Genomic DNA, 26188 nt, shown 5'->3' with positions numbered 1-26188 from the left:
AGATTCCAAGAATACATAACCCATGGGAATGCCCATAGATTGACTTGCTGTAAATTTTAATGTAGTCCCTGGGGCCCTGGTCTGCAGTGAAACCTTGCTGGGGTACATGTGTGCGCTTGTGTTTATTTTAAATAAGCATGCACATACAAATAAAGACCATCAGTTGTTGCATCTTTGGTTAAAGGTCAGGTCTACTCACATCTGCAGTATGAGCATTTCTTAATGAGTAAAGTACTAGCAAAACCACTACCTCACTGGGATTTGGTGAGTTTCCAAAATTAAGGACATTGATTTCAATTTTTTCCACTCTGCTTTTAACCTCACAGTTAAGGTCTTCCCCAGTAGATCCCTGTCCAAATGGATCCAAGAGACAACCATTCCCAGACCATCAGATAGTTCAAGTATGTACTCTGCCACATCCATAAGGTCTAAGCATGGAGCTCTGTTAAGTTTGTAAAGAGATTTAAATTTTATTTAATTTTAGAATAGTATTATACGGTGCTTCATCTACTGGCAAACAGGCATTTCAACTGTTTTGCACCTAAGAACAGACCCTCATACCACATTTTTGAAACTCAGCTGCTTGGTAGGAAATTAGCCATGTTTTCTAGGATCTTTAAAGAGAACTTGGCTAGAAAACAAATCAGAATTGAGCTGGGACTAACCAGGGTAAAGGTTGCTTATATCTGCAGATTACCCCTCTCTGCTTTTCTAATTCACTCACCATGCCTTATCTTTCCATTAATCTTTAATAAACCTTTTAGTTAATTCCCCAAACACACGCAATCTACATGACAGCAGGATACAGTGCAAAAGCAGTCCCTGGATATGAGGAAGTAGGCAGCAGAGGAATCAAAAGGAGAGCAAACTTTTAGGATTAAAAAGCATCCAAACTGTAGGTCAGTAGAAAATGATGAGCAATCTGAAGCAGGGGTAAGGGGCAAACCAAGGAGGAGGCAGGAGCTGTAAGGGTATTAGTGTTTCCCTGACTGTTGGATTAATTTTCTCAATGGGGCCCCCCCTCCCCTTTCCACTCTGGTTCCACTTTGACAAAAACAGGCAATCTGATTTCAAACTTGGAGCCTCTGAAATGTAGAAAACCCTCTCCAGGCTGACAACAAGGATATAGCTAGATTAAAAAGTAAATGCAATTTAACCCACCCCAGCAGAAATGGTAATCAAATTATATTGCCTCTAAATATGATAAGTTTGGGTCTGGGGCCCTCGGGGGAAGAGAAGGTGTCTTGCAAACACAAAGAAACATGCTAAAGGGAACTGCTAAATCAATGGATGAATTGTGACTTCTACCCTCCCTCCCTCCCACAGGGTACTTGATAAGCTGCTGATTGCTTCTAAAACATCTACCACCAATGTTAGGAACTGATTAAGCAGCTTACAAAGCACTGGGGGCTAATAGACAGGCCCACCAGGGAGACTGCAGCTCTGGAGTTAAGTAGCTTGCTTTTTCATGGCTTGATTATTAAAGATGAGATAGCAGGACATGCTGAAAAGATGTGGAAACAGTTTTAGACCTCAAATGACTGGCCTTTTTATTTTATATATGGAATCATTTCTACCCTGTGACTTCACCAGCCAACAAAAGCCATGCTTTCCTGCAGTTCTGTAGTCTCCAGCTCTGAGGGGCCTCTGAACTACCTCAACTTAAATGTGTCAACTGAACATCCAGAACTGACTACTATACTCGTTATCCTGCAGAAAAAGCACCACTAGACAAGGGAAACATCAGTGGAATAAGCTGAAAATAATGTGTTTTACATCTCACTGGCAATGGCACTAGAGTGTGAACACAGACGTGCCCAGGTCAGCTAGCACATCTTACCTCATCACTTCCTCCACTGTGCATCTGAGCACTGCAGTACATTCCCCTTAGATTCCCTATCCTCTCTTTTCAGCTCTTTATGCCAAATTCTTCTTGTTTAATCTGGTACGTAATAAAATTCTGCTGTTCAGGCAGATGTACTTCAAGGTGCTTGCTTAGTTCAATCAATATCAACACAAAGACATGTTTTGCTGGCACATTACCTCTTCTGTGGTCATGTCTATCATAGTAACACTGCATGGCTTAACTGTGTGTAGCAGGCTTGCTAGGTTTTTGTGGGTTTTTTTTTATTTTTTACTTTTTCCCCTCTTGTGGTAATGCCTAGCAGACTTTGTAAATAAGCATATTGCATTAGGGACTGTACAAACTCATAAATTCCTGAGTAACTATTCTTTCAAGCAAATAAATAAATACTACTTGTCACCTGTAGGCTGAGCCTTAGATGAGCCTTCATTGATCACATGAAAAATTTCTTACAGCAAAGTTCTCTGTGCAGACTACAGGTTTTTTTCACAGCCTCTTTCCAGCCCCATTTCAACACTGATGCTCTAGGCTTTCTTGCTCTCATCCCTAACCAATGCCCCTGTTAACCCATTTTTATATTAAACTATAAATCACAGAGATGGCTTGGCAGTAAAGCTATTTATGCTACGATTAGCTAGAAGGGGGAATGCACAATTAGCACTGAAGATGAGAACAGGTTTGATGTGTAAGTAGTAGAATTAGTTGATGAAACTTACCTGCTGAAGGTCTGCAAGAGAATACAGATGGATTTGCTGGAGAAGATACTCTCTGGGAAAGATCCTGGAAAAAAGAAAAATGGATGTGTGTCACGCCTCACACTCAAAGATTTCCTCTCCCCACCAAAAGACTGCAGAACAATGATGGTAGAGAGAGAGCTTGTCAGAAACTGGAATTATGTCACCTCATAAGCACCAGCTACTTTTACAACATTCCTCACGGGCACAATTCCACAGTAAGAATAAATGCTGTACCAGTGTCATTCTCCAACTGTCAGGTAAGCACGTACCATGACATTTACAGCCATTGAAAGCTCATCCTGAGCACAGAAGGTGTTTCTTTAAACAATTAACCCAGTAATAAAAACAAAAAACTCAAACTACACATTAGAAGTATTTCTTATGGTTTTGAGTACAAGATTCCTGGTCTGCTAGAAAGCTGTAAAAGTTAATTTCAGATGTGATTTATAGTTTTGTAACTGAAATAAATATATTGGGAAAAAAGTAATGCGGATACTGTTCTTCCAGCATAAAGTTGATTGATATTAATTCCCTTTTGCATACAGAAATATATGTATTGGTATAGACTTTATAATGACTTCCTTGGGAAAGGCATATCTTCCTTATATAAACCAAGGTTTCAGGCAAGACCATTGACTATCCACTGACAGACCTGTTCAGTAAAGCTAAATTACAGAAACCTGAACAGAGATGTCCTAATTAGATTGCCTTGCAATAAAATGAAAAACTGACTTAAAGTAACATCACAGAGAAAAATGGACCTTGTAAAGGTAAGTGGATATTAGCAGGAAAAGTTTATGAAAACCTATGTATCTGCCATAAAGATGTCAGGAAGAGAAAAAGTGCATCTAACTAAAATGTCTATCTTCATGTCCACACACAGAGAAACAACCAGCTGACCAGCTTTATTTTCTATCCACAATATAACACCACACTAAGGTATCGTGAGCAGTGGAGAATCACATCGCTCTTGCAAAAAAAGCAGCCAAATAACTCCAGAGGTGCAACTATTTTACACCTCATGTTGCTTAGAGAAGAAATTGTGAACTCAGTTTCTACATTACAATCATGTAGTTTTAAGGCAAGACAGAAACAAAATTCTTGATATTATTAAATGCATGAACAAAGCTCTGACAAAGACTGGTTTGTAATGGTAGAACTGAATGGCAATGAACAGAAAGACCACTGGACATGTTCAAAAACACAAAGATACTGAAAGGCTGATATGAACTTACCTGATCATGATGTGAGAGTAATAAGAAAGTACACAGAAACTCAAAAGAGATTTTAGAAGCTGCGGCAGCATAATTAGCTAAAACACAGATCAGCAGGGATAACAGTATCAACTGCAATCTTTGACAGAACACTTCATCTAAAAAATAATGGAAGCACCTTGGTTCATTCTACTCCATTAGTGATCTTCAATAGCTGTCTTAAACTGATGCTTTCAAAGCTATCTTAGAGGGACTAGGACTTTTCACTGATGATGAGTGGTACAAAGTCTCATAGTCCTTTTGTACTTTAAAAAAAAAAATAAAATCTAAGCTTTATTGGGGTGGGAGGGGAAGAGTCCTGCAAGCAAGGCACTGACAACTGGGCACTGCCAATCTTAGGGCACTCTTCTGGAGCAGGACCATGCCCTTGCTCCTTCTGATTCACCAAGCATGTCTGCTCTACCCACCTAATTCTCAACTGCAGTGTCACTGGGATACTGTATTTTCCCTTTTCAGTTCTCTAGGCTATACCATCATTTCTATTAGAGGTGAACATGTTTCAGTGCCTCTCTTGCATCACACCTTCATAATATATTTGGCACAATGTCAAAAAACACCAGAAAACAGTCAAAATCCAGATATCAGACAACATATGACACTGGCATTCCTCACTGGCACATATAAGATTTATTAAACCTGACTGCTAAGGAGTCAACTCTAAACAGCATTTTGAAAACATTAGTATTTTTCAGCTCTGATAGAATTTCTTTCATTAAAATTTCCCCATCATTCTCCTCTGATCACACAGGCAGACACTAAACAGTGCGGTAGCTTTGCCAGGAACTGTATTATTTGCTGATGCCCTTACAGCACTGCTAAGGAAAATAATTAGCTAATGAAAGATTTCCTTTTTCAGGAAATAGCCTGAATAGCCCATAAGGCAGAAACTGTCAACGACCACTATCGATGACTAACATCATGTTCCCCTGCCTTCAAGGACTGCATTTTATTTCCTGCAAGTTCTAACTCCTAATAGAAAGTGTGCAGATGAGAAGCAAACTCATGATCGAGGGACTTCTTTGTCAGGGGGGTCTAAGCCAGCACATGCCCTGGTGACAGTCACCCTCTCCCTGTACCTGTCCCCCTCCCTGAGATATGTTAGTTTGCTGCAGCAGCTCTGCACAGCCAGCATCCAACACTCCTTCTCCCTTACAAATCTATTTCCAGGAAAAGAAGTAGGCACTGCCCTCCCAGTCTTATGCAAGATGCACACACACATGCATATCTGGCACTCGAGTGAGAGGAGTACTTATTTCCATTGCTATGGAAACTGAGGCATTAAAAAACTCTCAGTAAGTAAGGCTGGTCCAGGTTCAGGTTTGCAGTCCTCCTATTTACTCAAAAAATCACAATTTGGCTGTGGTGGGCCAAGAAAAACATCTGAGAAGCCAGAGCTCACGTGTACAACAGCATTTCCAAAATTTCTTATGAAGCAAACAGACCAGTTCCTGTATGGTTCCCAATACACGCGAAGCTGCAAAACACTCCCTCAACACCTGCCCACGTCACCAAAGGTGGAGAGCACACAGCTCCATGAGTGTGAAACCACTGAAGTCGCCTAAAAGTAAGCACCTCAGTCCCTGATCACTTAAAATATAAAGGATGTGCCCTCACCACACCTGTGGTGAGCTGAGCAGCTGTTTCAAACACACATCTTGCTGTGCTGCACATCTGCAATTAAGATCTCTTCCAGAAAACTTCTATTAGTCCCATTTGAAAAGAAGAACCCAGACTCAACAGCTACCTGAACATAACTTGTGAAGCCACCTCCCAAAATTGCACCTGTTAATTGCCAGTTTTGTCAGCCTCTAGTGGGTCAGGAACAAGAGCGTAAGTCACCAGAATATCAAATTCAAAAAACATTTTCAAAAAACCTCATCATAAAATGCAAGCAAATCAGTTGGGGCAGGAAATCCACACAGACCAAGTAGTCCAGTGAGCACGAAAATGAATGACAGCCAGTTTCCAACAGCTTGCTTGTCTGCACAGGTTCTCTGAGCCTAATGAGGTGATGGCTTACATCAAGTCTTTTTCAGTAGGGGGCACACAGGACTAATTCAGAGCCTCTTGCTTCTAGACCAAGACACTTCCTCTCATGTAACTAGTAGGAACGTAATGTCTCTGCCACCTCCATCTCTCTGTCAAATACAACTGAAATTGGCCAAAGGAAGCCAAAGTCAGTAGAGCATAGCACGCGAGGTGGGGCTCACACAAACACCACACCATTGCATTAGCATCCAGACAAAGCACTACATGGCATCCAAATCAACCTAAAATCACATCCATGTCTAAAAACCTGACACAGACCACAGAGCAGGCTAAGATAACTACACTTCGAAACATTTCACTAGAAAATACGTGCTTACTTTCTGCACGAGATGGAGCTTTGAGCATGCCTGGGTTAAATAAGGCCTTGATCCAAAAAGACCAAAACATGTGCTTGCATTTTATTTTTCCCTTGATATAAAGGTCATTTACAAACACCAAATGGGAAATTTCTGATAAGTTATTTGAAAGCAAAATAAAAGATGTCAGTTTGTAAAGCTTCTGATCGCTGCGCTGTAACGAGCTGGATCTTTTTTTTAAAAGTTGGTCAATTAAAAGCATTCAATAAACAGTGTCCTTTCACTCAAATCTTAACACAGAAAAAAACTGGAGTGAGCTACACAGAGGTCATATGCAAGATGTTAAGACTCATCACAACAAAAACTCAAACCTCTGCTCCTTCAGAATGTGACCTGTGACCCTTGAGAGGCAAGTGGTATCGAGTGCACATCCCACTAAAAGCACCTCCTAAGCTTTCACAGTTTGGAAACTCCCGGACCAGTTTCACCATCGATGCAAAACAGAACAGTTGTGAGTCACAGGATTGCTGTGCTGTAAACCCTGGCTACCAGTCAGAGTTAAGCCTACAATGAACGAACCAAGTTCAATGCTAACCAGCCCTCTAGCTTTGCCAGTTCTGTGAACAATGAAATCCAAAGTCCTATTGGTTAAAGGTCTCTAAATTGCTTTATTGTTACGAGCTAGAAATAAAAGTAATCCAAGCAGGAAAGAAACCCATGATCGGAGACTTCTGGTCCAACTAAAAGAGAAAATTGAGCCTTCTCAGTTTGTGATTATTATTCTTTTTTGTCTGATAGTTTGTAATTTGAAGCATAACCTTCAGGCAATATAGAACCCAAAATTTCATCCGTTCCCTTTCAGATGATCTTATCAGGTGAGTATTTGCACAAACAAAGGTTATCTCCTAGTGTCCTCCTGCAAACAGGAACACTGATAAGACTTTGCTTTTTGCATTTGGACAAAGTGTGTAGTCATGGTGCTTTGTTAGCACTAAGTAATTGCTCTGCATTTAAAGCCTGTTTATCATCAGTTTAGGTAATTTTTCTCCAACGGGTTAAATACCCTGACAGCTCTGCTAAAGCTACAACTAATTAATCTGCCCAAGCCTGACACTATAACCAAACTACAAACGTGATAAGAAGAGCGAGCTCTTCTTTTTACAGCGCAATCAAAAGAAATCAAGTTAGCTGGCAGGTGGGCACAACCAACTCTCTTTTGTACCAAAAAGCCTGTTGAAACCTAGGATGGGAGCGGGGAGGGGAGGGGGAGCTGGCACCACGATTTCATGTGCCAGCTAGGAGTGTCTTGTTTCACCAGGCTGAGAATTGTATGACTGAGCTCTGACTCAGGGCCGACGCAGATACACCAGTCTAGCACGCAGCCACACTGAGCCGTCCCCTCCACCCCTCTGCAGGAAGCTGCTACACCCACAGCTGGCACAGCACTCCAGGTACCAAGTCCATGTCCTCAGCCAACACAGTTCATACCCTGGCACTGCAACTTATGCCACCACCAATTTACTTTTAAGCTACTGCACCAGGCTGCAAACTAAAGCAGCTGACAGGCAAGCACATGCTGATTACTGCTGGTCCCATTTTTTTTCCCCCTAGACGAGGGGAAAGAGGACCTCTGAAGTCCCTGCAGCGTGCACCACCACCAGCTGCACCCTGACCTCACTGACAGGAGCTCAAATTTTTCAGAGTTACGATTTGATTTAAAAAGTACAGACGGATATTGGTGAATGGCCAGTTATCCCAAATACATGTGGCAGGGTAAATAACATCTCTTGCTAGGTTTTCTCTTGCAATTCATTTGACATGGAATCTGTTAATTTCAGGTAGAGAACAGCATCAGAGGTGAAGGGAAAAGGTAAGATTTTTTTCCAGTGTTGCTAATTCTTGCAGTTTTATTCAGGCTTCTGACTTTGTATTTCCTGGGAAATCTCAGCTCCTGGAAGTATTTTGGGAGAGGAGAACCCCGACTTTCCAGCCAAAAAAAGTTACTCAGGGAAGTGGGGCCCTGGGAAACCTGGTGATTTGAAAGTCAAGAGGTAATAATAAATTAATTAATTTAAAATAAAACACTGTTTATTTATTTATTTATTGTGGTATTATACCAGATTAATGATTTTTTTCTAATTCTATGTATTTGGCTAAAAAGTGTTTGTGAACCATTTTGCATTTGTGAGGTATGAACACTCTTCTGGTTATGTTCTGGGAGCAGCCATTCCTAAATATCTTCAGCCCACACTAAGTGCTAGATTTATTAGCAAGCATGTCCAGGTAAGGTATTGTTTCATGTTGTTATGAAATTCCCCATGAGCATCCCTATGTTAAAACAGTTACTCTTATCATCCATCAGCAATCCTGAACCAGTATATAAACTTTCAACTAAAATGCAGTACACTAACTCTCGCTCCTCTGTGGCTACCTGAGCAAGGTTATGGTAACATTGTGAAAGACAAGAATCACTACAGATCAAACTCAGAAATCAAGTACTGCTGTTACTAAAAGCAGGATGCACAGAATTAGAGGCACACAGTTTCATTTTGAAACTAAAATAGCTTCGATCCCCTAACTAACTTGAAGAATAAGAAAATGCTCTCTGTTCTTGTCAGGCACTTTTGAATCCTTGCAGTTTGCTGCTGGTAGTTTGGATATAAAAACACAGGGATAAAAATGACACAAGTCATATTTACCATGATAGCCACATCTGATAGGAACTTCTTTTTAAATCATTATGTTTTTAGTCTCAAAAGGTGAATGGAAACTACCATTTTGAAAGATGTCTATTATTACTGATCTACGTGACAAGGAGATGCAGGTGTGCATCCCTAGACTGGAAAATGCTAACATGAACTGAAAGACCCATCTGTTCTCTGGAAAACATCATATATATGCTGGCATGCTCCTCAGCTGGATGCTTACGATGGTAGAGCACTGGCTTGTGCTTTTAACCTTCCCTTGGCTTGAACAGAGAGCAGTACTGCCTCCACCCTGGCCACTCTGGTGCTCCAGATCTGTTTGTTACCCCTCACTGAAACAAAAACTCAAAGTTCACCTTAACTCCATCCCCTACAGTTTTAGCCAAACGCTTTTTCAGATGTTAATTTGTAGGGACCCTGCATGCACAGTTACTTCTTCAAAAAGACACAAGAGTTGAAGTAAAGAGCTGGTCTGTAAGAGTTCCATCAACAGGCATGCTTTATTTCAGCTACTGCAATGACTACATGCATGCAGGATCTATATAAAACAACAAATGGCTCATACATCCTTCTCTGCATCTATTTTATCACCTTTCCTCCCTTTGAGGTGTTTTTTGGTCTTAACACTGGATCCTCTCAGGATATCCAGATATCCACTTTGAATGAGTTTCTCTCTTGCTCTCTTTCCAATCACCCCTGCAACAAATTTTCTTCTTATGCAGGTCTTGCTGTTAACTCAGAACCCTGAGTGCTATGAAACCACATCCTTCTGTTCCTTCCCTGCTCAAACTTTATTTTTGCAGTCTATTGCTTTCACAAGTTGTGTCTTTCTTCTGCTTTGGGATTTTCCACTCTCCAAATGGCCTACCCATTGTGAAGAAAATGGAGAAAACAGTCGTCTTTGACAGTGTGGACATGACTTAATGACCTTCTGTTGTTCTTGATCTGAAAGATGACATAGCCCCAGCTTCACATACGTGAGGTATTTGGTGGTATAGTGATTGCATAAGATCAATCAAGATTCCTGTGATGTGTTTAGACAGGTTCCCCAATTGCCACACAAATATTTTGAAAGTAATCTACTCCTGTGTCAGAAGTGATGTGTCTAAGGCCTCACTGTAGGAAGTGACAGGACTCTATTGTTCAGCATAACTGAACTTGGGCTTGTTTCACATCATGCTGACAGACCGGCAGGCTCAGCCAAGACCATCTCCAGCACTGGAGGTGTACCTTTAACCTCCTGCTGCAACAGCAAGCTCTAATTTGGTCTTCCTGTAAGATGCTAAGTAACACATCCAGCACTGGAGTTTTGCTAGGGTAAAACTGATGTATTGCTGTTCTGGAGCTGATAGACAAATAGTATCTGACAGATATGAGTAATGAGGGAAATTTTTCCATAGAGTTTCTCACCACCATTCAGAAGATTTACTTAAAGAGCAAGGGCACTGCAACGAGCACTAATGCATACGGGAATGTGCTGCAGAACATTTACCTTGTGTCAATGCCATCTGCCTAAAATATCTGGGCTAGCAACACCCGAACTGCAAGTTTACATGTATAGCTGAGAGAGCAGAGAGCCCAGAGCTCGCTCCAAGGTTGACCTGGGTTAGCCTACCCTACAGTAGACATGAAGGTGCCTGAAGACTTCCCAAAAAAATCATTCTGACAGTTCCTTGACCTGAAGAGACTTCAGCCATGACAAGAACAGAGGAAAAGAGGCTGTGGCACACAGACACACTGTTAGTGTGTCTTATGTCTAGAGATAAAAGGAGAAAAACAAAACCGGAATAAAATTTGCATCATTCAGCATGGCTTCACAGCATAACCTCATTATTTAATGGACTTGGGAGATTCTTGCTCTTTCCCAGCTATCAATTTATTGACTCCCTCTTGTTTACCCGTGCCATTCATTCATCATTCCTCATCCCACAATCTGCAGGTGGTGGTGGGATCTGTACAGCTCCACTTGCACTAATTCTGTGTTGTCTCTAGGTTTCGCTCTTGTACGTTTCTGCCTGAATAGCATCCACACAAGCAAGGCAACCAAAACAAGCGAGAACTTGTTGGGTAAAGACATTTGAGGCAAATTATGTCTGTTGCAATACTGAAGTGACAGCCACAGCAAACTAGGCATAACAACGTCCCTTGTAAAACAGGGAGTTCAGCAACAGGCTCAGAGTCTCAGCTGGCTAATCTCAGAGGAACGCTGCTGATGTGCACCGGTGGAGGGCCTTATTCCTCCTCCCAGCCAAGTCCAAGTTCCTTTATTTTTTTCCCTTGCAAATATAAAAAGAGCTTAGAAGCCAGTGGAGCAAGAGGTGAGAACAAATCATTATAACTGATGAATACCACTTTTATTGTGAGCCTTCTAGCTACTTGCAAGATTTCTTCTGCTTCTTTTCCTTTCTTCCTTTCTTTCTTCCTTTCTTTCTACTTAGTCACTTGCTTCTTCAAAGTTCACGGTGTGGTTCAGCCCTGAGTTCTCTGCTAGATGCCAAGTTTCAAAGTTCCCGAAGTACCTATCTATGCACACCAAGCATTATAAATAACATTTCCACATTTAAGCCAACTGGATCCTGAGCTAACCTGGTTTATAGCCATCTGGAATTCTTCAGAAAAAGTGACTTGTAAGCACTGTAAACAGTTTTGTCTTCCCAGAGGACACCAAGAGTTTCCAACTTCATTGTCATCTTCATTTTATAACGTGGGTTCAAGAGCAAGGTATAGATTTAAAGATGATAATGCAAATAGTATTAATAAAAGAAACCTCAGAGTGATCTGCTTTTCCCTAATAAGGCAGGCTCTATCAGTGTCCCAAAGGCAGCAAGGTGCCAATACAATTAATCAGTCTGTTTTTAGTTCTCCCTAGACAGCAATAGTAACAGTTGTTTCAGTCTGTTTATACGGGTCTGACAGGTCTTCAAGATGCTGTGTTCACTTTCTTGTGATTAATAGTCATTCACATACTAAGGTGAAGACCAAGCAGAAAAAGAATGTCTTTAGAGCAGGACAGATAACTGGATTCTCTCCCCCAGTCTTTCATTTCTAACTAGGAAACAGTACTAAATTTAGGAGTGCTGTCTCACCATATTGTTTAAACTCCTCCTTTTCTTGCAACTTACCCATGTGATGAGCCAAAGGGAAATTTAAATCACATATTTTCTTTGTTTACTTTTCAGCTGTGCTCTATAAAGCCATCACATTGATAGTGAATGTCTGCACACTGTGATATAACATGCAGAAAGCAAAGCCATTGGAATCAGTTTTGAGCAAGGAATAACTCCTCCTGGGAAAAGAATTCTTGCTTTCCATCTCTGCAAACCAGTTAGGGGAGATCTGAGGGACTAAATGAGCACCAAACCCACCCCAACAGAGACTTCAGAGACCAAGAAGGAGCTGGACTATAAGGTGTGTTTTGTACATTACTTCAGTGGCTTTTACAGCACTTTTAACAAGTTCTATCAAACTGAAGATGCTTACTTGGTACAAAAGCAAACCCTTCTTGGGCTGGGGTCCTCCCCTGCACCACAGAGAGCTTTAATTGGAGACAGTGTGAAGGAACCCATAGATAAGAATTTAGAGTATTTCCCAGTTTCATTTTGATACAGGGAGTTTTTTCTTTCCTCCCCGCCCAAAGAAAAGACCATGCACACATTTCTGTGCTAATTTTTGTCCATTCTCTCTTCTCTCCAATTCCTCAGCACTTGTCATCTCTCCTTTTTGGAGGCAGGTTTTGGGGCTCCCCCTTTGTCCTGGTTTCTTCATTAACTGTTAATTTCCTAAGATCCCTTCCCTCTTTGAATCTCCTCCTTCTGGCTATCCCTCAGCCCTTTGTATCTAGTCCATTGATTTCTCTGCTTAGGCCTCCTTTCACTCTCTTACCCAAGTCCATTCAATCTCATGCCTCCTCCCGTCTATTTTAACCAGGGTATTCTTTTCTTCAGCATTAATCAGAAAGCATAATTTCTTTTCTGACATTTTTTCTGAACGATAGCCTTCACAAATCTTCTTCTCCTTTCAGGTTTACTGCAGTTGAAGAGGATGGCACAGGAAAGTTACTATAACTGAATAGCAAAACAGTTCTGCAAGGTAATACCATCTTCTAGAATAAAAGAAGAATCATTCTAATTTTTAAAATGCTGTAAGCTGCCCTATCAAATAATAGGAATTGATCAGTAAGGCACAAACACATATTAACACAGTGGGTCTGACACAAGAACTCAGTAGTGCTCTCCAGAAACATGTTGCTGTGTCCTTCTCTTAGTTGTTCTAGGTAGTTCATCAAAGCAATGACATAGGTCACATACCAAATAGCACACCGCCTCACTCCTTACCTCGGATAAAAGCCTCTTCTTCCTCCCAGAGAATTCAGGTCCCCCACCTCTAAAACACCATGCTCAAAATATGGTCACTGATGTCATCTGCTTTCTTGCCCTTTGGCAGCTCATAATTTCAAAGCAGTGGTTTTCATATTTGCAGTCTTGTCTTCCTTACAAACTTGGGATATACAAATGCTTACACATGCATTTACCATCAGGTCAGCTGCATGTGCCTGGAGCCACTCACCTCACAGTAGGGCATGGGCAGAGACACCTCCCCATCTCTTCTGGAGATGCACAACAAAAGTAACTTGGCTTTTTTAAGGTCACAACTGTGGCTTGATGGTTTTAAGAAGATTGTTCATTTTCAGCTTTTAAGAAAAATGCAGCAGCAGCTCAATGGACTAAGATGCAGCAAGTCTAAAATTAAGTTCACTTTTTATAAAACTACTGTTTCCACCACAGAAAACTCAGTATGAAACACCTTCTGCTGAGCTGTGACTGTGTGTTTTCCGATAAACAAAACACTCAGCGTAGCCATGTCATGGATGGTAAAGACAGGGGCTGAGCAAGAGCACAACTGCTCTGGTGTCACATAAATCATATGATGGGTCATGTGCCACAGGACTACATCTGGCCTCTGCCTTTGTGTGAGATCGTATCACAGAAGAGGGCAGAAGCGCTGGACAGGCAGTTGACGCTGGCCTCTCTCATGCTTTGCCATACTGTGAGGTGTTTCAAAGCTCTCAGCAGTGGCTACTAGACTGCAATGCCATGGCAGGGAGCACAAGGTATCACACCTGACTGAAAATACTCATGCACAGCCAGGAAGCCTGAGGAAGAGTAAAAGATGCTCACCACAATGTGTGATCCCTGGGCTAATAGTTGTCAAGAACAATTTCACATATTCAGACCCTATAAAACCATTTTCTTTGGCAGCAGATAACCCAGGGAATTCAGATACAAGCACATCTTTCTAAATGGGTAACACCTTCAGAACTAGCTTGTGAGGAAAAAGAAAACAAGAGGAAAGCAACATGACAAGGAAACTACATCCCTGTGCTGTACATTGTCTGTGGTTCTTACCTTCTACGCAGATCTTCAGCCACTGCTGCTCTGCAGCTGAACAAATAGGCTCGGAGAGATTTCAGCTGCTGTCTCAGACGGACAACGGTTGCCAGAGGTTCAACATGCTTGTACAACATGGGATTTTCCTGCTGGATATCAATCAATGGCTCCTCATAAACATATTCCAGGAACTCTTTGGCTTGCTTTGATACCTGAAAAATAAAGCAACCAGTTTGACTAGGCTTTCCTCCCAACTCTTTTTAAGCAGATCTTCCCCTCTGTGATCTGTCAGCTATTCTCTGCATCTGAAAACTTACTCTGTTAACAATTACACATGAAGACAGAGCTGAGAAAGATCCAACTCTCTGGTTATAGCCAAGTCAAACTTCATCAAGCCCATCAGAGTTGAGTGTAGGAGATAATTGCTTATTTACCCAAAGTACAGCAGTATTTGCAGCCACACATGTTTTCACTGCAGGGTAACAGAGCTTACTAGATGTCTTTCAAGTCTAAAAACTGATTACCAAGTTTCTTCCTGTTAATATTTTTCTGTTTGTTTGCTGCTTGGCAAGCAGCAAGTGATTAGTAAATGCAAAAGCACAACATCAGAAGAGGAAACATACACACTGCAAATCCCATCACATTGTACTATCCCAGGGTATAGAAGTTCAGTGTAAAGTACTACTCCCATTTGTTTCATGCTCAGCCAGTATGGTTAAAAATGTGTAAAAAGAAAGTAATGAGAGGCATATCTATCAAGTCGAAGTTTTTTTTATAAATACAGATAAATAAAGTTGAATTTTACTGGTATTACTCCCAGTGTTTCATCTGCAATAAATTTTTCTTATGCCTTTTTCATCATAGTGCTCTGTTCTATCTCCACCTGCAAAGAGCTACTGTAATCTTGATAAATTAATGGGACTTTTGTTCCCACTAGAAAAGATGCTCCTGTTTCTGAGGTGAGAAGGCAAAATTCCCTCTCGTTCCTTATTTCTGCATTTTATCACAGCTGGAAAAGAGAAGATGGGATTATCTGAAATGAGCTGTAAATCACTTGAAACTGTGTTATAGAAATACTATTTGTTCCACAATTCAATTAGTCCTCCTGGACCTTTTTAAATCACTGTTTACACTGAGTTGAGGGAGGGATGATTTAAGCTAACAAAAGGAGAAAGGGCTTACCATAGCCTCTTCAGATTTAGGATGTTATTTCCCTTCTGGTGCTGTAAGGTAGGAAGTAGGTAAAAGCAATATGCATCCTTATAAGCAGCACCACTTCCAAAACCAGAAAAAGTTACTAGCTACAGGAGTCACTAGCTGCTTACAGGGAAAGCTTGCCCCACATGTAACCCGTTCACAATGCATAACAAAAATAAAAGAAATAATGCCAAGGCCAGCCTTCCCACCAATAACTACACAGATAATAAAATGTGTAATTTTAAATACAGCAGACCGTAGTTTCCCAGACCCTGCAGCTGTATTAAATATCTCACCTATTTGTATTAAACATCCCACTCATTTCTTTTTTCCTCCCCACACTCCCCCCCCCCCTTTTTTTTTTTTTAAGTAATACACATACAAGGAATTGTGCTGTCTGAATGGAAGCACAGGTAACATGCTGCATAAGGAACACCACAGGCAACTTGGATTTTGTATGACAAAATTTTACAAACCCCAAGTATGTCAAGTTTTCTAACACTAGCAAAGTTGATGTTTTATTAGACATGCTTAACTGCAGTGCACCGAAGAGACTACAGTTAAACAACCTGCTTTTACAATCATTATGCTTTTTGCCTCTAATATCTCAGCAATCCCCTGACAACTGCTGTATCTACAGTAGATATTATTCCTCTTCCACCAATGGACAAATCAAGCCATCTATTCAGTGATTCCCTAGGAGGCACATGACTGCTTGGTACAGTGACTAGCATCTCCCACCAGGAGGACCTGGTGCCCAGTGATGTCTTTGTAGCCTTATTTCCTTGCTTTAAACCTCTGCTGAAGTGATGGGCTCCTCATCCACCTGCCCTACTGTCTTGGGAACCAGAGGGCAATTACTATCTAAGGACTACACCCACACCCCTGCACACTTGTACCCTGTATGGGGCAACCCTCCTGAGGCTGCAACATTAAGAGTACAGAAACAAAAAAATGCCAGAACTGAGGTCACCTGACTGACTCTGTAATACATGTGCCCTATAATGACGAAGTATTAATGTGCGGCTCTGGTGCTGCATGGTCTGAATGCAGCCTTTGAGGAGAGAGGAGCAAAGCAAACCTTTATCTCTCCTTGACAATACAATGTACCTGTGGAGCGTTGAATGCAGGAAAAATAGCTTTGCCCAACATTACTGGCTGACAGGTAGGTGTCAGTTCACTCTGCATGCCTGACACAGGCACACAAGTCATGTAAAACATTAACCCACATTGTCAACCACAGCAAAGTTACAAGAAGCTGAAATGCAGTCTTATAAGGGGAAGGGTCAAGCAGTTATAATTATTCAGCTTGCTACCAGCCAATATTCTAGTACATGTACTAGCATACTCACAGTCCCCCAGTTTTACTGGGCAGACTATACAATCTTATAAAATAAGCCAGGAGGAGTGAGAAGATGCAAACTGCAACAGGGTTTTAGCTTTAAATGTCATACAAGGATGGATGCTAATATTTCCAGACCTTTCTTTTCTAGAGGCTGCAAACTTACAGTTCAGAATTCAGTTTACCAGAAGTCAGCCTCCCTTGAAGCCTTCTGGCACATGGAGTTCATTTCCTGCTGTGTTTGTCTGGCATTTTGTGCAGGCTGGAAGCCACCTGAACCAAACTGCAATACTTACTGGTTTTTGCGCACAAAGGGGGAAAACAGTTGGCCTAAGTAAAAGCAAGAAAAGATGTTCACAAGATTACCTCTTTTCTTTTCCCTTCACACAAACATGTGAAAAACACAAATATGAAAACAGTAGGGAGACAGGGGAAAAAAAAGTGGACCTGGGGACTGAACTGCTGCTTTGGTCATGACAGAAAAAATATGCCTAACTGCCAAGTCCTTTCAAAGAGCTTTTATTGCAGTCAAGTGGATTTTTTCTTTTCCTACCCATGTGCTTTCAGGTGTTAAGTACACTGTTGTTTTTCAAGATCCTGGGTATGGGAAGACACAGCTCTACAGACTTCTACTGCTTTTGTTTCTTCATGACCTGTCTTGCCAAAAGCAGACGAGAACCTCTCTATTTGCAAAACTTAACTGATGCAACAGTTTACTTCACAGTGGCTGCTCAGATGTCTACTAGTCCACAAAACATAAGAGAAACACACCCAATTACACTGTGTCATTGTAAAGGCTCATGTCCTAGAGTACCTATTGGTGCTTGCTTTGCCAGAGACAGATAGGACAGACCCCAGAAACCCCTGAAGAGGTGGGGAAAAGGTGGCAGAGGGAAGGAGTGCAGGTTTTCAAACTCTTCGTTCACTTTGCTTCCATTTGGTGGACTGACAGGCACATTTCAGACTGTGTGAAACACAGAAGCTTTTGGAGACTGAAGCCCCGTTTCAGTTCTGACCATCAAATGTGGTATGTGCTTATTTCCTGCAGGACCCCTCTGGGGTATGCCAGGAGTCCAGCCAGGAGCAGGCCACCCACCGCAAGAGCTCCACTTTCAGGCATTGCTGGCTACCTGTGAGGGGCAGGGCTGTGCATTTAGGAGAAGCTGTGCTGTTTAGCTTCATTTTGGGATGTTGCTGCACAGTTTTGTGTGGGCACACTGGCCAATTATAGGAGGTGAAATGCTGACAAATTAAGTGATCTTCCTTTAAAACAGAGCCCGAAGAAAATTATTAGTACCAAGATCACCTCAAGGAAGTGGGACAAGGTATCTGTCTTTGCCAAATCAGCACATTTAATCAATACACTACTAAGGAATCATGCCATTTCATTATAACTGCTGAGTGCATCAGCCAGCACTAAGCTGCCTTTTAGACCACACAGAAGAAATAAACATGAGACCTTATCTCTGAATGAAGAAAGGATATGTGGAGGAGAGTGCAGGCAACATGTGCTCTACCTCAGAAAAGTACTGCTTAGTTCCCATGGAGGTATAGCAGGGACAGAAATAAAAGCAAATATATGCAGAATTGAACGGGAAGAGGAAAAACCCAAAGATTTCACAAAAGCAACAAGAACTACCTGTTATTTTAGTGCTATACATGGATGGGACTGAGTTCAGGAGATCCAACCAGTGATCTCAGCTTGGTTGTCACACTGCCACTGTGGCACATGACGTCCTCTTCACCTTCCCTCCCTAGTTGGAGATGCTGTAGCATTTTCCTCCCTAAGGGATGGTGTTCCTTTCTTAAATCCACCTCTCTGAGCACTTTGGCATAGAGACTGGTAAAGTACCTGCACAGAATTTGCTTGTGCTCCCAAGTCACCTCACAGCTGTTCTGCCTGCCTACAAAAAGTGCAAGTTGATAACTTTTTGATAATTGATAATTGAGATTACACTAGATTAAGTTTTCAATGAATGCTTAAACTTGAAAGCCCCATTCCCTTTTGTGCCTCAGCTGCCTATACCAGCACCACAGGAAACAGATCATAGAGCGTAGTTTTTACCCTGTAGGTTTAGAAAACAGAACTGTTTATTTTCTTGGCAGTATTACTGAAAGCTTGATATGAGGTCTTTGCCTTACCATCCACTTGCCGCATATCAGGGCTACCGATACTACTGTAGGCTAGTAAGTGTAGTCCTTGGTAAAAGCATCCAAAGAAAGAACTCTTAAATATTTATTCCTAGCTTCTAGGAAAGGGAGGGGTTTTTGTCTCCACACATAGGAGCTTTGTAACTCTGAAAAATCTTGCATTTCATGGCACAAAACTATCATTTTCCTGATGGCAGGCTCTGGCTACCTTTTAATAATCTCCCCATCTGACAAATTTTCTTCTTCAGGAGAGCTGCTTTTCCTCTAATAGGGCATTTACTGGTTATTTTTTTCCTTTTCAAATAGCCCATAATAATAATATTCCTGACACAAAACATCAAACAGCCTCTCCTAACAGTGGCTGCTAGGTCTGAAGCTCTAGCATGGTCTGGGTTTCTTAAGAGTTTGTTATTGTTTCAGCATATGCTCCCCGAGACGGCAAAACAACACTGCTACAGTGTTTGCTGGCATAATACTTTGAGGCGTGTAATCAGTTGCCCCTATCTAGCAACCAGCCACCGAAGCAGGAAATAGCAGATTACGAAGTTTTAGAAAAGCTGCTTGTGTGGCAAGTGAACTACTGTAGAATTTTCTCTTTATGTTACTTTCGGCTATCTGGTCCAAACAAGTGCTACAGCAGTGTCCTCCTAGTGTCCTCGAAATATTCGTGCCAAGAGACAGGACATACTGAGCCTTGCAAACACCATGTCTGTGTATGCCAGCTTCCTGGGAGCATTTTCACAGTTTAGCGTTCATCACCAAGCAGTGACAATCCACAGCCCTAGTGTTCACGAAATGGTTACTCCTCAAGGGGCAAGAACTTCAGAGATGAGGGCTAAAGGAGATATTTCAGTTCTGTGTCCCTCCCTGTCTCTTGAACAACCAGATAAGCAATGATGGAAAAGATGCCACCAAGAAAGAGGAGCATGGCTGCTCCTGTGGAGGCCTTCGGCCTGGCTAAGGAAACTGTGATGAAAACATCCGTTTTGATGAGAGAGTGTGGCTCATTCTGACAAGAGGGACAAAGAAGATAGTATTAGCAGTCAATGCCCGTAACCTTCAACCTGTTGTAATGTCTGTGCCTCTATCTATAGCGCAATTCAGTTCACTTGCTAGCAAGCCAACTTGCAGGGAGATTACCTTGTATTTGGAAGTGTCCCAGTTATGAACCAGCCGTGCAGGGATGAGGAAGCTGTCATCCACATGGCAGGTGCTGCAGTAATACCATCCACTGTAGCTGCACACCTTGGCTTTCCCATTGGACAAGCCTATGGAGCGCTGACAGCCTGGAGAAAAGAGAGGGGAAAAAGTCTGGATTTGTACCATGCCAGAGGTACACGCTCAGGATGCAGTAAATTTAGTAATTATTCCCTCATCTGAGACCCTTTTTAAATTTTATTTATTTTACCAATCAGCCATTTCTCATTCCCTAAAAACCAGAGCACTAAATATCAGTATTCTTGGACAAGCGCTGAACAAGCATACATTAACTTGGGCATCTATGACAGAGAGTTCAGAGAGCAGTCAAAGGATACTTAGCACTTCTCAAGAAACAAAGGCGGAAGACCAGCTTTGAGACACTGGGCATGTAAAAGCCATGGTCATCTGAAAACCATGGCCTCAAGCTCAGACAGAAAACACCAGACCACAGAAGTACTGTGTGCTTGCTCCAGACAGCTCCCATTCTCCCCACAACAGAATGGGCCAGCACTGGCTGCCTGGAGGAGCGCAAGCCAGCTCCTGCTGACAGCCAGGAGGGATGCTGACTTGGCAGGTGTGATTCAGCCCAGAATTAGCACAGCCAAGGCAAACCACAGTCAGACCATGAATAATAACTGTGAGCAGCAGTCACACTGAGAATGAGTAGTCCTTGACTAGCAGTAGTGACACAGCTCAGTTTCCTGCAGTTTTTTTTTTCCTTACACTTGGGATTACCCTGTGTCTTACAAGGTCTGTCTGATAACTTTTTTCACAGCTGGATCCCTTGCCTCTTCCCAAGTCCTCTTGTGTGGAGTCCCTGGGGTAGAACAGTGTATTCAAAAGCTGCTGCTTTACTTGGAAAGAACTAATGCAGAGGTCTCCTTCACTTGACCACCTGTTTTCACAAAACACGTAGAAACTCAATGTATTTGACACCTCAGTCTTTCTCTCAACTGTGACTAAAACAAGCCATCAGTTTCAAATAATATTAGAGTGGAGGGTTCAAGACAGACAGCACAGTCACATTAAACAACCTGCTCAGGAAGCGAGGCTAAAAATGTTTGGATAAGATACAATGAGATGTCTGTGGTTGTTATTAACACCTCTTTGACACAGCACACATGATGGTATTTCTGCTTTTCCTTCAAATACTAGTGTCCCCGTATGACATTTACAGCTACAGACATAATGAGCACTAGAGCCCCACTCCGGCATATGCTGTATGCTCAGGCAGTCTCTGCTGGAGCTGGTTAGTAATGCTGATTAGCAGAAGCCTTGTACATCACTTACAGCAAAAGTATTGGTTCAACAGAGTTTTTCAGGCAGAAGACAACTGACTGACTGCTTCTGTCAGTAAAACTGATTTTGTTTAGTGTAATTATGTAACTTCTCCCACTGTAGGCATCTTTTTTCCCCAGGAGAAGTTATCCTGATTTGAGGAAAGATTGCAACTCAACTACTCTAGGAATAAATCTAATTCCTCCTTCTCCCCATTAGCTGATGCTACCATGTCCCCTCTGCTCTAATCAAATTAACCTGACCAACACAATTAGTTCATTTCCTCCTCTTCCACACTCCAGAACCATTTGGCCTTTGATTCTCTGCAATACACATTATCAAGTGAATCAGTGTGGGATGTGTCCTGTCTCCATGTCTATCACTCCCCCTTCCCTTTTTTTAAAAGTGAGGATATGCAGTTCCTTGAAAAAGGCAAATATATAAACAGGTCAATTAATGAAAGAGACACTTACATTAACGTCTCCTCCTTTTACCATTCATAAGATCAGAGCATAAGTATAAACATGTATCTCCAGTGATATAACTCAACATACATAATGCAAAAATGTGATCTCAGCTAATAATCAAACAGAAAACCCAAACATTATGACTGTAAACTATTATCATTACAGAAATAATTTTTGTATGGTAAATATTAGCAAAACTTTCTGCAAAACAGTATTTTTAGGGCAGAAGAAATGCAGGTATGCTCTTTATAAGGGTAAAGTCAATTCAAGCAATTCAGCAGTGTGTTACAAAAAAAGATGACCTATGACTGTGGTTTGGGATCAGAACTAGGGAGCCTACAACTTCGTATCTCCCTCATGCAAAGCACACATTTTCCCATCTTTCCTTTCCTTTCTTGTTTTTGTTTTTTGGGTTTTTTGGGGGGTTTTTTGGTTTTGTTTTGTTTTTTTTTAAAAAAAGGCAGTTTCCTGACTAGTCAGTTAAAAGAGTTTCTATGCAGTCCTGCTCCACTATGCTGCTATGGATGAAGAGAGCAGGCACACCTGGTTATAAGCTCAGTATCAGTGCTCTATAGTACATATAGAACTATTTTTTCAATTTTTAAAATGCATTCATACATAAAGGTGAAGGTTTTGAACAGCTGACAAGACATGAAATACCAGTCCTGTTTGTCTGACATGACATTCGCCTGACTAGTAGCCCTAGAAGATGCTTGCAGGAGGTACTTACACTGTTGCTATGGAGCCCATGTTTTTAAAAGCACAAGAGGTAAATCTTGCCCCTCTGTAAAGTCAACAGAGAAGTATGCCTACTCCCCTCCTCATGGAGTAAGACAAAGGAATCTACAAAAGAGAGCGTTCTTTCCCAAGCTAAATGGGAAAAAGCCCTCAGAGAGGATGTTTGTGTTAGCAATATTTCAGTATGTCATGTTCTTCTGTGCCAGACTTGCTAAAAGAAGTGAAGGATCTGAATCTTTCTCCTCACTAGTTGCCTCTGAATTTCCTATCACTGAAAAGCACTGAAGCATCCATCTTTATACCTCAATTGGCTCCAACTTTAGCCTTCATTATATACAGCCATTACCTCACACTGGATCAAACAAGAGACTGCTAAATGACATGTAGTATTTCCTAGCTCAATGTGTTTGGACCAGCTGATGAAGTACTACTGGTAAAGCTGTGTTTGAATGAGACTGAAGCCTCCTAACTCAATGGCACTGAAACCTTTACAAACATTCCCAACTATCCAACACTTACTCATAGGACAGGATGGGACAGGACACACTGATTTCACCTAACTGCCACTGTGCACTCCCTGCCCCTCCACAGGCTGCTAGTTTGTTTTGGTGCCCTAACTCCTACCTGTTAGACTGAAGGCAAGAATAAGCTAAACTCCAATTTGAATTGCCATCATCCTAAACTAAAACGTGTGCAGGTAAGAAGTCACCATTTTAAGGCCTCATTTCTTGCAACCTCCTAGAGCCAGAAACTCATTCCAGTCCACAGAGAGAGTTTCCTCAGCAGAGGAATGACAAAGCACAGAAGTTCTGGGGGAGCTTCCCTCCTCCTCCCTACATCCAGCTCATAAGAACTGAAGGTCTTCAGGGTGAGGAAGGTCTCAGCAAGGAATCTTGGATTCCCTTCCCTTCAGGAAGAATGGTTTTATAAAAAAGTTCCTCCCCAAGCAGAATGCATTGCTTTCTTCCTTATTCCAGCCCTTCTTTGAGTCCACGTTTGTTCCCTTGTTCCTCAGAAACACATTTTTAGACAGAGTATTTCTCATTCCTCTTCATATCCTCAAGTAAATCACATTCTGTAAAACTGCATAGCAGTTTTAAGGTTGGGGTGTTTTAGATGGGAATGTGGCACTGGCACCTACCTTACATGTTCCCTTACCTTACAAGCTTTGCTGTTTGAAAATCACCATCTTTTCCATTCCTATTTGTTGTGATTCATAATGATGGCTATTTCTACAATCCTTTCAAATCAAGTTATCAAAGCACTGATTTTCTTTGATGTTATGCAGTTCAAAGTGATGTAGTGTGACAAACATATTTTTGTGGCATATACCACTTATGCTACTTTGTTTTTTTTAAGATGGAAAAAAATAGAGCAAGAGTGAGAGAGAAAGAAGAGGAAGAAGGAACAGCTTGTGGCTTAATACCTTGGAAATCCTGTACCTGGACACTCAGGTACATAAACTTGCCATCATGTTTACCAGAAGCAAAGCCAGTACCGATTCCTGGCTTTAAACGCTTGAGCAGCCCTCCCAGCAAGATAGTCAGATGTAGCTGACCACCTCAAAGATCGATAATACAACTCAACAAATAGTTTAGGGTACAGGAAGGGACCATTTCATGTTTGCAGAGAAAACACTTACTTGTCTATAGCTAGAAAAAGCACCTTCCACAGGATGGGGGAAAAAAGCAGCTCTAGTTTCACCGAGCCTCTCTCACCTATTCCTAATGTTCACACAGAATATTATCCATATAACATCTGTACAAAGGTCTGGCAAACCCTGAGTAGAGCAAGGAGAATACTGCCATATTTACTATTATCCAAAATCATCCCTACCTAAAGGATGTTACAGAGCAAGCTACAGAGGGAAGAAGTATAGCTGTAGGTATACTGTTAGCAAAGTGAGGGAAGGAGTAATCCCAAACCTTTCATCACAGAAAATATAACAGAACAGCCATGGAATCAAGCAAAGAAAATAGGGGTTAGAAAAAATAGCAGCAAGAAAGTGCTGCTGAGCACAGATGAACCTCTCTCAACAACATATCTGTGAGCAGAGCAGGAGTATCAACATCAAGAGGCTCATCTCCAAGTGTTAAGACTTCAGGAAGAAAGAATTACAGGAAGATGAGGTTTAAAAGTTATAACAAGTCTCTCTCCTTGACTTAAGGTGGTGGTGAGGATAGTATGGAGGAGGATTCCATGATATGTGAATACAATTCCTCTTCTGCAAAGTGTAGAAAACATCATTTCTGCCACTTTCAGGGTGTTGCATACTCTCATGGTCACACACGCAACTATTCTTTTAATCCAGATACCTTTTTCTTTAACCTTTTAACAACAAAAGATTGGAGTAGCTCCACAGTGAAACAGAGAAAGTAGAAGACCAAACTAGAATTAAGTACACAACTGTTTTCCTTATTCAATAAAGTTCCTTGCTCAGTATCAGGAAAAAGCAACTCTCATGATTGTGTACCATAATTAAATCCGTGACAGATTATCTAAGCAGCTAATTCATTTAAAAACAACATACAATATGAAGAAAATGACCCACAGACTTCAAAAGGCTTTCAGCTTGATAAAGCCATAAAGCAGACTAAGCAGAAGGAGCACAGCAACAAATTTTCAGAGTGTTAGATCAGACATACAACATTGCTCTAGCTGCTCAGCACAAACAGAAAGAGAAGGTGAGAATTACTTCTGTTGCTGGCCTTGTCTTTCTGTGCATCTATTCCAATTCACTCCACCATAGGAAAACTCAAACTCATGCTTAAGACACACTAACAATGCAGCTCAGTTCTTCCTCATGCCTACCCAGGTTTGAATTTGCATTACACTTTGTCCTTTTCCCAGCATTACTTTTTCTTCCAAAGCACTTCTCTTCCTAAAGAAATAATCAAAAACTCATAAACCTCCAAGCAAAGTCTGACACTTTACTCACCTTGCCTACTTTTTTGTGAGCTTTTTACAGACTTTAAAAAAACCCCAACAAAATCTTAACAGATTAAAGGCAGAAAATTTTCCCTGTGTGGGTTTGACCCTATCCAGTTATAATTATCTAAGCAACATATAAATCCCACATTATTTTTGTCAGCAATGTACAAATCCAACTTTAATTATAACCTAGATCAGCTTCTCCGGAAATAAGGAAGGGTTCGCTAGTCCCCAACTCCCAGACTATTTTTTTTTTTTTTTTAAAAATAGACTCCAAAGGATGAACCAACCATTCTGAGTCAATGGAAACCTTAACTATTAGCTGGAGCTCAGGACTATGCCCTAAATTAACAGCCTTCCCATCTTCATTAGTGCCATTTAAAGATACAATGCATAGCCCTGTCCTTCCTGTCTTGCACAGTCCAGCTCAGCCAACAGTCTAAGCAGTCTAGCCTTGCCAGCTACAGGCTCTAGCCTGGGCTCAGGAGACAGGCCACTCCAGAGAGTGACCCATCCCATCCTACCAGTGATGTCTCACAGGCACACTGTCGCAGAGCATCTCTCCAAGGCAG

General features: G+C 41.5%; 1 protein-coding gene across 2 annotated transcripts in view; it reads right to left on the bottom strand.

The window, feature by feature from the left end:
• The window catches only part of PLEKHM3 (pleckstrin homology domain containing M3), a 137190-nt gene that overhangs the window by 67860 nt on the left and 43142 nt on the right, over nt 1–26188 (bottom strand). For both annotated transcript variants that reach the window (XM_074872921.1, XM_074872922.1), the window contains 3 exons: nt 20143–20288; nt 14331–14524; nt 2581–2644 (listed from right to left, as the gene is read on the bottom strand). In XM_074872921.1, coding sequence (XP_074729022.1) covers nt 2581–2644; nt 14331–14524; nt 20143–20288 — 404 coding nt within the window. The remainder of the gene's footprint in view (nt 1–2580; nt 2645–14330; nt 14525–20142; nt 20289–26188) is intronic.

The sequence above is a fragment of the Strix uralensis genome, chromosome 6 (assembly GCF_047716275.1).
Source record: "Strix uralensis isolate ZFMK-TIS-50842 chromosome 6, bStrUra1, whole genome shotgun sequence".
Taxonomy (NCBI): Eukaryota; Metazoa; Chordata; class Aves; order Strigiformes; family Strigidae; genus Strix; species Strix uralensis.
Note: the sequence above shows the minus strand (reverse complement) of the source record. Positions and strands in the feature narration are given on the sequence as shown.